This window comes from Hydra viridissima, unplaced genomic scaffold (assembly GCF_058129835.1).
Source record: "Hydra viridissima isolate aposymbiotic clone 2 unplaced genomic scaffold, HvirCarnegie_v1 scaffold_6, whole genome shotgun sequence".
NCBI classification, from domain to species: Eukaryota; Metazoa; Cnidaria; class Hydrozoa; order Anthoathecata; family Hydridae; genus Hydra; species Hydra viridissima.
Window position 1 is genome coordinate 14,882,446 of NW_028324305.1, and position 14,030 is coordinate 14,896,475.

At 29.5% G+C, this 14,030-nt stretch overlaps 2 protein-coding genes across 7 annotated transcripts; one reads left to right on the forward strand and one right to left on the reverse strand.

Moving 5' to 3' along the window:
• The first annotated feature begins 4,774 nt into the window (after nt 1-4,774).
• Nucleotides 4,775-13,217, forward strand: LOC145196252 (carbohydrate deacetylase-like). 6 transcript variants are annotated; one of them, XM_090090911.1, is made up of 4 exons: nt 4,775-4,851; nt 7,947-8,229; nt 8,622-8,899; nt 9,482-11,058. In XM_090090911.1, exons 1-4 carry the CDS (start codon nt 4,823-4,825, stop codon nt 9,783-9,785), a joined length of 894 nt encoding a protein of 297 aa, XP_089947037.1. In that variant the 5' UTR covers nt 4,775-4,822; the 3' UTR covers nt 9,786-11,058. The 6 variants fall into 6 exon arrangements, with proteins under 6 accessions (XP_089947037.1, XP_089947038.1, XP_089947041.1 ...); XM_090090912.1 differs by lacking the exon at nt 4,775-4,851 and adding an exon at nt 5,040-5,167; XM_090090915.1 differs by lacking the exons at nt 4,775-4,851; nt 9,482-11,058 and adding exons at nt 5,042-5,167; nt 11,225-13,217.
• Nucleotides 5,557-7,690, reverse strand: LOC149887190 (uncharacterized). The gene is made up of 4 exons (XM_090090917.1): nt 7,621-7,690; nt 7,427-7,446; nt 7,205-7,324; nt 5,557-6,776 (listed from the first exon to the last, which is right to left on the reverse strand). The coding sequence occupies exons 3-4, from the start codon at nt 7,237-7,239 to the stop codon at nt 6,236-6,238; spliced, it is 576 nt and encodes a 191-aa protein (XP_089947043.1). The 5' UTR covers nt 7,240-7,324; nt 7,427-7,446; nt 7,621-7,690; the 3' UTR covers nt 5,557-6,235.
• Nucleotides 13,218-14,030: the final 813 nt, after the last annotated feature.

The following is a 14,030-nucleotide window of genomic DNA, read 5'->3' on the forward strand; positions in this document are numbered from 1 at the left end:
GAAAAATGTTGTTAAAAAAGCGTATAATATTATTAAAATGTTATGCTGTGAATTAACACAATATCTTTCATATGGTTGTATGATGTAAAATTTATATGGAGTTTTTAGAAGACTAACAATGAATACAAAATTATACATCTACATTTATGTATAATATATTTATCTATAATATACATATATGTTTATGTACTTTATATTTCATGATTTGGTATTAGTTTTAAAATGGTTAACTCGTGCAGTGCTTTTGGATGTACAGCTAGATCTGCTAAAGGGGTCTCAAGAAGTTTTCATAGGTAAAAAAGTAGTTCATATACATTTGAAACATTTTACTTATAAAGATTCAATATAATTTTATGTAGATTTTAAAAGACAGGCACAGTATGTATAATGAATCTTAGCTATGCATTCTTAAATAGATTTCCTGTAAATACAGAAAAAAGAGCAGCATGGGTTCTTGCAGCAAAAAGAAAGAATTTTGTTCCCTCTTCAGCAAGTTATATTTGCTCAGATCATTTTTCTAAAGATTGTTTTGATATAAGCAAAACATCTGGTTTCTGCTTGAGAAAATATCTTAAATCTGATGCAGTACCAACAATTTTTGATTTTCCAGAACATTTAAAACCAGCTGCAGATAATGTTCAGAAAGCACCCACTGAAAGAATTTAAAAAAAACTGAATAAAGAAGAAAAAATTGAGATAAATATGGAAAATACCTTTAAGGAAAAGATGATTAGTACTGATAAAATATTGTGTTTAGGAGATTGCATCAAATTTGATTCAGACAATCTGCAAACTGTCAAAAAGAAGTTGTCTTTTGTCTTAGATGCATATAAGTTACAGAAAAAACGTATCAGATGTGTAATGCAACAAAAGCGCAGACTCAACAAAAAAATTGCAAAACTTCAAAATGTGATCAATGAATTACAAGGTAAATGTTTGGTTAGTGATGAAGCCACAGCAACTTTAAGTAGTCTTAATCCTGGTATTAAAGATTTAATTCAAAGAAAACTGAAATCCAAAACGAACTTAAAATATCCTCCATCATTGCAAACTTTTGCATTAACATTACATTTTTATTCAGCAAAAGCATATGATTATGTTAGACAATTCTTTGATACTTGTCTTCCTCATCCAGATACTCTGAGACGGTGGTATAGAAGTGTTAATGGACAACCAGGCTTTACTCATGAAGCATTCCAAATTTTAAAGTCAAAAAATGATGAATCCAATAAAAAAATTATATGCAGTTTGATGATGGATGAAATGTCAATTCGAAAGCAAATTGATTGGGATGGACATAAATCATATGGTTTTATTGATTATGGAACAGGATTTAATGATGACAGTGTTGGTGTTGCTAAGGAAGCTTTTGTTTTACTGTTAGTTGCTGTTAATGGACATTGGAAGATCCCAGTAGCCTATTTTTTAACAGATGGACTTAATTCAAAAGAAAAAGCAAATATTATTTCTGAATGTCTCATTAAAGTTCACGAAACTGGAGTTCAAGTTATTTCTTTAACTTTTGATGGCACAGCTGCAAATTTATCTATGATGAAGATTCTTGGTGCTGACTTTAGTGATGTAAGAAATCTGAAACCATACTTCCAACATCCAGTAAGTGCAGAACCAGTATTTTTAATTCTTGATGCCTGCCATATGTTAAAATTGGTTAGAAATTACTTTGGTGAAAAGAAATTGCTAAAAGACAGTAATAATGGAGTTATCAATTATGCATTCATTGAACGGTTGTACGAGCTTCAGTCAAAAGAAGGAATTCATGCTGCTAATAAACTGAAAAAACATCATATAGAATGGAAACAACAAAAGATGAAGGTGAAGTTGGCAGCACAAACCTTAAGTCAAAGTGTTGCAGATGCTCTTGATTTTTGTGAAAATAAATTAAAATTAAAAGAATTTCAAGGTTGTGGGCCAACCATCAATTTTATTCAGTTTATAGACAAAAGTTTTGATTTACTAAACAGTCGAAATTTTCTTGGTAAAAATTATAAAGCTCCTATCTCTTCAAGTAATTTGGAAGACTATGCAAATTTTGTCAATTTTGTATGTCAGTACTTGTCCAGTTTGACAGACAGTGCTGGTAAATTAATTTGTAAAACAAATTGCAAAACTGGTTTTATTGGATTTATGTTTAGCCTTCAATCAGTTATTCAACTACTTGATTTTATCTTCAGAGAGTCAGTTCAAATTCTTGTTGACATATAAACTGAGTCAAGACCACATTGAAATGTTCTTCAGTGCTGTTAGAAGTCAAGGTGGTTTTAACAATAATCCATCTGCAAAGCAATTTATGGCAACATATCGACGTTTGCTGATACACCACTCGTTAAAAAACATAAAAACTGGGAATTGTTTAGCTCAGGATGCAACACAAATACTTTCTGTAACAGGAGGAATTGTGAATCATCAGGAATGTAAATTCAATGATGATGATCCAACTGTTTTTATAGCTAATGATATTACACAAGTAAATATTATGGAACCACCACAGTTGTCTGAATATTCTGAAGAAGTGGTGAAATACATAAGTGGGTTTGTTTGTAAAAAATTAAAAAGATCTATTAAATGTAAAGCCTGTACTTCCTCTCTAACTGATGATAATTCACAATGTTTACTTGTTGAACAGAAAAGTAGAGGTGGTCTTGTTCATCCATCAAAAGATGTCATTGTAATTTGTACTATTGTTGAAAAATTTTTAAGACATAGCATTCCAGACATATCGAAAATCAAAGAATTACAACTTTTTACAAAATCTATTCCATACTTAAAATTAAATATCCGTCGTCAACTAATTTCAAAAGTAATTTTTCAAGGACTGATAAATCACATCCAGGAACTTCCATTTGAAGATAATCATTTGGTTAAATTGATCAATTTGATTATTGATGCTTATTTAGATGTGCGTTTATACCATGTCTCATCCTGTGCAACAAGTTATATACAAGGAGTACGAGTTCGAAATAAACTGACCAAACTAGTGTTGTTTAAAAATCAATAAAAAAGTGTTTATGTTCCTGCTATTAATACATTACAAAACATTTTCAAATAATGTAAATTATTTCTGAATATATATATATATATATATATATATATATATATATATACACAAACTGGTACATACATATTAACTATTTTCAGTCCTTAATATTACCAGTTCTTTTCCTTTTATTGTAAAAAAATTACCTTAATCCAACAGATTAAAGTCTTTGTCAATATACAATAAACTAAACATGTATAATATACATAAATATAGGTATATATTATAGTGAATATAATGTACACACATATAGATGTATATATATAGTTGTTTTAAGTCTTTTGAAAATACCATATTTTGAAAGCCAAATTAATATTCAACAGGAACATAATTTCAACATTTAGACTGTATATTTTGTTTGCCAGTATAACTTCACTGTAGGTTAACCGTTTATTATCGATTCCTTAGGTCTCTTGACTCACGCTATACTGATAAATTCTTAATAGCCTCAAGTCTTGAGCCAAATAACTTATTGACAAAGACTATATAATCTAATTAGATAAATTTTATCTAAATTTATTATTACATAATTACTTTTATTAAACCTATTTACAAAAGTAAAATGCTATATCTTTTTACATGCATCTTTAAACTGTTTACGAATTCGCGTAAGAACATTTTGCCTCACTCTACGTCACATTTTCAAAAAAAGCTCGGCTTCAATTTTTTTATAAGGCCAGATACGGCTATGCCGTATCCAGTGTTTTATATATCTATGGTGTAAACAAAGTTGAAAAATAACATTTTAAGATGATAATGATAAGGTTTGAACAATCTGAGAATTTTATAATATCGGTGAATCTTCACTTGTAGGATAACTTACGCAGGGAAAGCTGCATTTGACAACCTCTTCCAGGTTATTTCACCAATTATTATGCAAAGGTTATGGAAGAATATTGCATTCTAGATCGAACTCTCAAAAAAAAAAAAATTTTTTTTAAATTAAGCCTTTAAACAAAAAACCAAATCTATATTTGTAGAGAGTACAAGATATCAGCATTTAATACTGAATTATTTTTCACTAGCAAAAAGCTGGTCGGTCTGTTACTTAACAGACGGACCATATTTATAGTGGCAGTTTTCCACAATTTAAAGTTGCGAAACCTTAACTATACCCTTTTAGAAAAACGCCTTCAAATTGACAAAATTAAACCATCTGTAAAATTAAAATAAAAAGTATGCGGATGTAAAATAATTTACCAATTATTCAACATTATTTAAGTAATTTACAACTGACGTAAGTCACATCAGTGTAAGGCAGAACCATTTTCCTCAACTAAGTTCAACACAAAATGTTTTTAGTTACTAACACAAAATAATAACACTTTATCGTGCTTTAAATTGACGAAAAAGTAAGGCTATATTCTTGTTATATTTTTTATAACATGAATTTTAATTAATAAGATTAATATTAAGCGAACGTAAATTATACATGATTTATTAATTTTTTGGTATCCCCTTGATACATCTTTCTTTAAAACAGGAAATTGTCCTTAAAACGTTAAATGCACACAGCCAAATAAATTTATTAAAAATAACTGACCATTACTACATATGGCACTAATCTGACCATTTTTATATATGTCCTCTTTGTTCAATAGCTTTTAGTAAACGGTAATTTACTACCATTTACTAAAAATTCCTTTTGTTACTCGAAATTTAATTCTCCTAAATATTTTGACACTAATGAAGGACCTCCCTTCCCCGTTTTTGCCTTAATGGTGGTCAGGAGAATAGTTATTTTTATTAAGAGTAGTCAAGTTTTTGATGAAGACCTTTTACCAGAATAATGAAATGTAAAACAATGATTTACGTGTATAAGAATTTTCTCTTTTTAATATTTATAAGAATTTAACATATATAAAAATTTTTTCTTTCTTCAAAAGTGTTGCAAATGCAAACTAAGCTAATTAATTAGTTAAAAACCTTATAAAATTTAAGTAACTCGATATTTGAAAAATGCGCTAAACTACAATATTAACCACCCATTTAAAAAGATTCCCTAAATTACGTACAGCAAATTATTACGCTTAAAATAGAGAAAATTTAAAACAAATTGAACTAATTGCATACATTTATATCATTTTAACTGACCAAAATTTACAATAAAAGGTAATCAGATTTCTTTTTATAAATCGTATAAATGTGTCAATCGTAATCCTAAAGAAAAAAAAATGGAATTATGATACTATAATTACAGCAACAAAAAAAAAAAAAAAAAAAATAAAACACCACATAAAAACTGAAAATCGATTTACCTATTTATAGTAACCCATTTTGACATGGCAGTTAATAAACATTTATCGAAAATGTAACAATAAAATCTGTTTCGAAGTACAAAAGGATTAACAATACTATATATATATATATATATATATATATATATATATATATATATATATATATATATATATATATATATATATATATATATATATATATATATATATATATATATATATATATAAAACCAATTTAAGATATAAATTGCATTTTTAGCATAATGTTGTCTTGGCTTTCAGTAAATAAATAAAAGCAGTAAGTTCCAAAATGAAACAACCTATTATTCATTTTTTACAATAGTCACCAACATGAAGGTGTCTATTGTTAAAAATGAATACCAACACAACAATAACACATAACAATAGAATATTTACATCCTTGATCCTAAAATCCAGTGAAGTTAACAAACGAAATTAAAATATGAAAGGCAAAATTAGAAAACCAATTTAAAGTTAACTATATTTATCTTTTTACTAAACATATAAATACATAAAGGTATATTTGTTTTTATGTTCAATATTAGTTATTCAATTACTTCAAATTTAGGACATGAAAACACCCTAAATTTAAAGATCAAGGTTGCATACTCTCATACACATTACGCTAAACATTAACAGACATTATTATATTTTTTTTTTGAGAATAATTAAAAAAGGCTAGACAACACAACCTAGCTCCAAAGCAGTAACTCCGCCTGGCACTAAATGCTGCCAAGTCACAACTCTGCTATAAGTACATCGCTTGGCTGGCAAGGTTATCAATCTTGCTCAACATAATGCCAAATCACACAACTTTGAAAACATGGAAACATAATTTAAACATATATACAACTATAAACAAATATGGTTTTATATAACACATTTGATTAATAATCTTTTCAATTTGATGAAGAGTAGCTCACTCAGCTATTAGAAGTGGGATTGAGCGGTGAATGAAATTTTCCATCATAAAAGCTTTGCATGTATTCCAGAGATGTAAAGGATTGTCAGATTCACAAAAGGTCAAAATAATTGAAAACAACTGTCTAATTTGCTTTGGCATACGTGTTAAAACCGCCTCAGAAGGAGTATTCTGCCATTCAGTATCATCTTGCAACAAACCTTTCAAAACAAATGCTTCACGAAATGTTTCAAGTACAATACCATTAACAGTACACACATCCTCCCAAGATGTTGCTCCTTTTGCTTGCAAAAGTAGCAGTTTAAGAAAAAACAATTCTCCAGTTGGATTAACTTTATCCATTCTTACTATCACCTTATTACCACCCCTTTGTCTAACCTTCCATTTACTATGTTTATCATCAAATATAAAGTGATAAGGAATGTCTACATAAGAATAGCAATGTGCTCTTTCATTTTCAGTATTTAACTTAAACCATGCCATTAGGTGCATATCACGCTGAGCTGCACGATCTAAAGCCATATGTTCTGCTCCTTCTCTAAAATACACTAATTGATTTTCAGGTAGATGTTTACCAAGTCACAGCACTTTAAAAACACGGAAAGAACATAATATAAACATATGTACAAACTATAAGTACAATAAATGTGTTTAAATATGTATATAAGGTTAAATATATGCTAAAATAAATAAATACCTTATATACATATTTAAACACATTTTTAAAACAATTATGCAACACATATTAACACATAAACAAACAGTAAAAAAACACTTTACATTATTATAAAAACACATTGATAAAACAACTATAAAGCACTTATTACACTATTAACACTTATTACACACATACATATCAAAAAAGCATATATGCAAACAATAAACGTGTGCAAACAAAAATTCTAAAAATGACGCAAGAAAATTTAAAAAGATACAAAATATATATTTACAAACAATTCTCTTTACCTTCTTTTTTTTCTCATAAAAACTGTAATCTTCATAACAACATTTAACCTTTACATACAAAAACATGTGACATGCGTTGTCAGTGTTGGCACAAAATTTTAATTTTTTTTCCTAAATTTTCTAAAAAAGAACAAAAATAGTTAATAGCATCACAGAAATTTCAAAGCAAAAATAACAATTTTATGGAAACAGCATTAGTATAACTTTAAATAACATCCATACCCTTATTTTCCTTCTGATAACTAAAATAATAAAAATAAAACTACTAAAAAAAAAACTAAAACAAACAAAATATAAACGATTTAAAAAATTAAAATCCTTTCTACTTTAAATTCTTTCTACTTTATCTAATTAAAACTTAAATCCTTTCTACTTTATCTAATAAAAATGTATATATAACTATTTCTTATACTTACTTCAATTATAATATGATCTTAACGATAATTATTTATCTTAATATGATTCTTTATGTAGTATATCTAAACTAATAATTAAATTCCAAAAGGAAAAAAGTTTTTTTTATGTATGTATGTATGTATGTATGTATGTATGTATGTATGATATATATATATATATATATATATATATATATATATATATATATATATATATATATATATATACATTTATATATGCATATACATGTATTATATATGTATGTATGTATATATTTATATATATACATATTTATATATGTATACTTAGAGATGACAGATTGCACACAAAAAAGTGTTCATTTCAGGGTGACAGCAGATGATTTTGGCTATTGCAAGCAGCGCAATTTTGGGATATTGGAAGCTATTTCAAATGGTGTAGTAAACAGTGTATCTATTCTTATGAATGGTAGTGATGTAATTGATTTAAATAATGCTGCTGTATCAAAAGGGTTGCATGTCAATCTTACTGAAGGTAGACCGATATCAAATGTATCAATTGTGGCATCTTTGCTGGGACCTAACCAGTTTTTTTTGGGAAAGTTTGGATTTAGAGAGAAACTTAAATTAGGAGAAATATTAATTGCTGAAGTAAGGTTAAAGGTTTTTTGTTTACTTTTCAAAAAACTAAAAATGACTTGAAAGTCAAAGCTAAAATTTCAATTTGAGTTTAAGTATACTTCAAAACGTATTTTAATTAAAACTAGTTAACTACTGATTTCACAATTAAAATTTTCCTTTTATTATACTAATTTTCTATTTTATTTTATTGTTAAATTGTTATATATTTATGTAATGTTTTTAAAAAGTTAGGTAATGTCAATTATTTGGTACATACAGTGAATCAGTCTACATTTCAGAGCTTTGTTTGTTTATTTGAAAAGCAACCGGAGAATAACAAGCAAACACTTTTAATACTATATATATGGTTAGAAAAGCTATCTATCATGTTTTCTTGTCATTTTCATTACTATTTTTTATAGGTCAAAATTGAATTTGAAGCACAAATAAAAGCCTTTATTTCTAAATACTTGCAAATACCAAGCCATGTTGATGGTCATCAGCATGTTCATGTCCTGCCTTTAGTTTGTGATGCATTTGCAGAACTTCTACAAAAGTATTCAATTAAAGAAACACGAATTCCTTATGAAATTGGGGTTAGTGATTGTGATTGGATAGAAGAGCCACGTTTACAGTTTTATAAAAATGTTTGTGAAGATGCCCAATCAGCTAGAAGAGTCTATAACTGTTATGGCATAAGGTGAAGGTTATTTTTGAAATATTAAAAATGAATTAAAAGTATCTCTTCAACATAAATATAGTCCAGTCCAGTGTTTTATACCAGAATACTTTATTAATTCATTTTCTAATGCAAAATCTTTGATTTACCTAAAACTAAAACTCAAATGTAATGACGCATTTATGCTTAAAAAAATCTGAGCAGCTTTCTTTTTAAATTGACAATTTTGTGGATTAAATCATTGGTTTTTTGCCTTTAAGAATTTCTTCAAAAATTTTTTAAATTCTTCTAAAATTTATCAAAGTTTTTTAAAAAAACTCTATTTTTACTTTGTTAAGCATGTTTCTATTTGTTAATTTTTGTAACCCAACTCAAAATAAAGTTGTTTATGCCTTGCATTAGCAGCTTTAAATATTTGAATTTTATTTGCTATTAGTTATCAAGGCTTTGTTATTAGATACCAGGCGTAGTCATTGATGATTTACTGTTTTTTAACTATTGTTTCTGAAATAAAACTGGTAATTGAAGAGGAGAGTTTAAATTATATTTTTAAAATGGAAACAGATTCCTATTCAGGTATTGAGGTATTACTTTATTTTCCAGCTCTTCAGATTATTTCATTGGTTTAACAACTATGTCACGTGACCTTACAAAAGTGCACGTAATGGCTGCTATCAATAAAATAATGGATGATCTCAAAAAAAACAAAAAATTATATGAAAGTGTATCTATAGAGATTATGGTGCATCCAGGTTATGTAAGTGCAATAGAAGATGGAGGTTGTGGTGAAGGCCCAGATTGTTTTTCTTTATCTAAGGACAGAGAGTTTGAAATTGATGCACTGACCTCAAAATGGTTCAGAGACATTTTAAGCTTCTCAGAATGTAACATGATAAGTTCACTATAATCTCCGCATCTCCTTTTTTCAATGAATTATTATTTCCACATTTAATTTTAAATCAAATAATTATTTCCACGTTGCATTTTCTAATGGAACAGTTTAGCACCCATCTATCTCATCAGATTATTAAAACAAAAACAAAAAAAATTGTGTGAGTTTTCTTTACTGTTTATGCAACGTGTAATACTCAATCTAGCAAATGACAATTTTTATATGATTGATATGTGAAGGAATTATTTATTTGAGAAATCAGTTTTTAAAAATTTAAGTATGAAACAAACTTGTTTTGTTCGTTTCTCCATTTTGAAAGCTGAAAAAAAAAAAAAAAGAAAAAAAAAGCAGATCCGAACTTAATTCACAACGTGTGTAACAAGCAAAAATATTGAAAATAATTTGAAATTTAAAAATCGAATGATGATTAAATAGTTGAAGAAGTAGGTGCACATATTCAAAGTCTCCAGCAATACGGAAGTTAATCGGGTGAAAATCATAAAGAAGAATGGTTCTAAAATTACACATGAAGTTCCTCAAACTTTAGCTGATCCACTTGGGTACCGATTATAATCGGCATTTTAAAATTCATCCGGAACTGAACATTTGCTAAAAGCAATCAGAACGCAAAGAAAGTTTTTTCATCAGTCCGTTATCTGATGAAACGAGATCTGATTTGAACGAGAGTACCTCTTCAGTCTTGCTGAATACGGTCGAGCCACTTTGCTCTGATACCATTTTCATATATGTGTTTGGTAACAATTAACCGGCAACTCTGTTCTTTATGAAAGAAAATGTAGAGCATTTAAGTAATCTAGATTAGGTTTTTGTATTATCGAGTTCTCAAAAGACGTTTGTGAAATCAAGGCATCAGTTAATCAGGCTTTATAGACAAAATGTATATGATAGATATTACGGGCGCAATAGCATATTTACTGCGTCATACATTGGTAAATTTATTAAAACAGCTAATTTATAACACAGGTATACAAAAATATATATATTTTCCCTCTAGCATGGAATTAAAGAACAACTTTAATCTGAACTTATGTTTTCTGTATTACATCTCGCCTTTGCCCAATAGGGTAAGTAATAGGTATGTGGATGAGTGCAAATTGGTTACGTCAATGATAAATTTAATGAAAGTAAAAGTGACTATTTCCTTCATAAAATAAAGCATTGATTTCCACAATTCGCACATGTCCGCATATCTGCTACATACCCGCTTTTATCATTATTAGGACCTCAGACAGTATTTTATCATTGAAATCGACATTGAGTTTTGTTATTTATTGTGTTATCCTGCTTTTCTGTCGTTGTTTTTTTTTGAAACAATACCTAAGGTATGTGTGTTCATGTGTGTGTTTGGAGGGGGGAGGGGGAGGGGAGGAGGGGGTAGAAATTCAAATAACCATTAAGGTAGCTAACAAATTTGTTCTTTTATTTGTCTTAAGGATGTGTTGATGGTCTAACAATGGCCTCTACATCTCACAGAAGGAAGTGCTCAATGATCCAAATATATTTTACTACATTTGTGGTAGCGTTACTTTGCGTACTTCAAAGTAACACTTGGAGACCAAGACAAGCATTGGGTTACTACTCCTTACGGAACTTTTAGCATATGATTCAAGGGATTGGAGGCTTTTTATTTATAGTTCCAAAAGAAGTTTGAAATATGTTCTGTTACACAATAGAAATAAGTATTGTTCTGTACCAATAAGTCATTCTGTAAAACGTAAAGAAGAATATAACAACATCAAGATTGCTCTAAAGAGGTTGCAGTCTCACGTTCATGGATGATTGATTTGTGTCGATTTGAAAATGGTTAACTTTCTTTTGAAGATTACTGGGATAGTAGAAATACAGCAGAGCATTGGGTGAAAAATGTATGGCCTAAGTGAAAGACTTTGGCATCTGGCGATAAGAATATCACCAATGGTTCTATATTGGATAGGAAAAACATTTTTTTTCCTCCCTTGTACATTAAGCTTGGATTGATGAAGTAGTTCGTTAAAGTTCTTGACCGCAGTGGACAATGCTTCATTTATATATGTTCAACTTTTCTTGGTCTTAGTGAAGTGAGGAGAAAGGCTGGAATATTTGATGGACCTCAAATAATAACACTTATGAGAGATACAAATTTTATCACATAAATGAATGAGAAAGAAAAAAGAACTTGGAATGCACTTTGTAATGTGATGGAGAGTTTTTTAGGGAGCAAGTAAGTAGACAACTATAAAGAGGAAGAGTTACTATTAAGTAGAAGAGCTATGTCGTGAATAACGACTTCCAAGATGCATTTAGCGGGTCATGGAAATTGTAATTACGAGGTGTTAATGTATGTGAGGTGTTAAAGAATAATATTTTAAGATGTTAATAAATGACGGAGTTGTAAAATGATATAAAAAGTAGTTGAGAAAGTAAAGTTTATGATTTACAGTCAGACGGTGATAAAATACAGGTGCGGATAAAGTTCTGGCAATTTTTTCAAAAATTTCAACAGCACGAAAATACTTTATAAATAACAAAAATTCAACTCAAGAAATAATCAAAGTTTATAAGAGCGATAGCATTAACAATAAACAACAACAACAACAAAAGAAAAATCACATTAAATCTCAAAATTGCGTCCCATTGGCCTCAGTACATTTTTTTTACACGCTTTGGAAATTTTTTTTGGCGATGCTCGCGCTTTAATTAACCGTTATCTCGTCCCAGACACAGTTTAGTGCCGTTTTGAGTGCTTCTACGGTGGCGTATCGTGTTCCCGAGGTCGAGTTTTTTTCTCCAGGATGGACCAGACGAAGTAGTTCAAGAAAAGAAGGTCGCCTGTCACGGTGCTCTTCACCTACGTGTAGATCTCTTCTCGTCTGTGAAGAGCACGCGTGTCAAACGACCACCGCCGACCAGCCGACGCATTCGGTGGCATATTTGCAACCGTTTCGCCTTCATCGTTTCGTTCAGGAAATGGACGTAAGCGATCTTGTAACTGCGAAGTCCCAGCTTCTCTTTGACGATGTGATGGACGCATTTCTCATTAAAACCGAGATCTTTAGCCATCTTGCGCATCGACGTCTCGGGTTTGCAACAAACTCTGCATCGTATCTTGTTGATATGAATGGTCATAAAGGTTGGACGGTAGCTTTCAAGGACGGTCTGCAGTCCTTCCTGTGTTCTTGTAACGTTTCACATTACATCAATATTATAGATCACGGACGTTCGAACAATGTCAGCCGTCCGCATCCTACGATTTGAAAACGTTGATTTTCACGATCTATAACGTAATCAAAACTGAAAATAAACTAATCGATAATGCTTATTCTGGATATGTGTGTTCATCTTTCTTTTTTCTATTTTATCTATATCAGTATATTCGATTTGCTGCACATGAACTTTGTAATTTTTGTTATTCCTTAATTAAGAATACACAAAATATAGTAATAAAAAGTCCGTGTTTTATCATGAAACTTTTCTTTTATTAGCCGATGAACAATTTTCTTTCTAAAAAATTGATGAATGATATCCTGAGTACATCTCGAGATCCTGATGTGATCAACAAAAACTGATTTCGAAATCAGCAGCCCAAATTTTGTTTGTAGTTTAATTAAAACTTTTTGTGTAAAATTATCGTGTTGACCATTGTAATTGATTCAGCAATATATCTCATTTTACCCAAAACCTTAGGTCAATATAGTCTTTAAATTTTTATGCAAAGTCCGAGGGGATTTTTTCCTAAAACCTACATAAATAGTTTCATTCCCGACAGCTTCAAGCGTGTCATTATCGTTTTTCAATGAAGAAAAAAAAAAAAAAGTTAGCCGGCCAATTTTTAAGTAAAACATCAGTTACCCTCATTTTTTTTCTCATACTGTATAAAGTATGTAATAAAACCCTTTTTTAGATGCTGTTTGAATCAGGAAATTTTCTCTTCTTTGCGTCCCGAATTGTGGCAAGAAAAATAAAATCATATTAAAACAAAAAGTTTTAAACTAAAACTGTTATTTAAAAGATTACCTAACAACCTTAAATAACAATAAGGTATGTTGGAGATCTAGCCAACAACTTCCCTCTTTTTTAAGAGGGAAGTTGTTGGCTAGATCTCCAACATACCTTACTGTGCGTATTTCTAAAGCTCTATTTGAGACTAAGCGCATTGACCTTTATATTTTAGTGTAGCATGGACTTTTTTTCAACCACTTCGTGAAAAAATGGTTCTCCACCTCCTCGTCTCCCCTCCTTCTCGTCCCTCCTCCCTCGGTG

What these genes read in the sequence shown, in the direction of transcription:
- LOC149887190 (XM_090090917.1), bottom strand. Translation starts at nt 7,239, where the DNA reads ATGAAGATTACAGTTTTTATGAGAAAAAAAAGAAG. An exon ending in TTTATGAGAAAAAAAAGAAG is followed by an intron (nt 6,777 to 7,204) that starts GTAAAGAGAATT and finishes AGTGTATTTTAG; the next exon opens with AGAAGGAGCAGAACATATGG.
- LOC145196252 (XM_080073540.2), top strand. Translation starts at nt 7,912, where the DNA reads ATGACAGATTGCACACAAAAAAGTGTTCATTTCAGGGTGACAGCAGAT. An exon ending in GAGAAATATTAATTGCTGAA is followed by an intron (nt 8,230 to 8,621) that starts GTAAGGTTAAAG and finishes TATTTTTTATAG; the next exon opens with GTCAAAATTGAATTTGAAGC. An exon ending in TATAACTGTTATGGCATAAG is followed by an intron (nt 8,900 to 9,481) that starts GTGAAGGTTATT and finishes TTTATTTTCCAG; the next exon opens with CTCTTCAGATTATTTCATTG.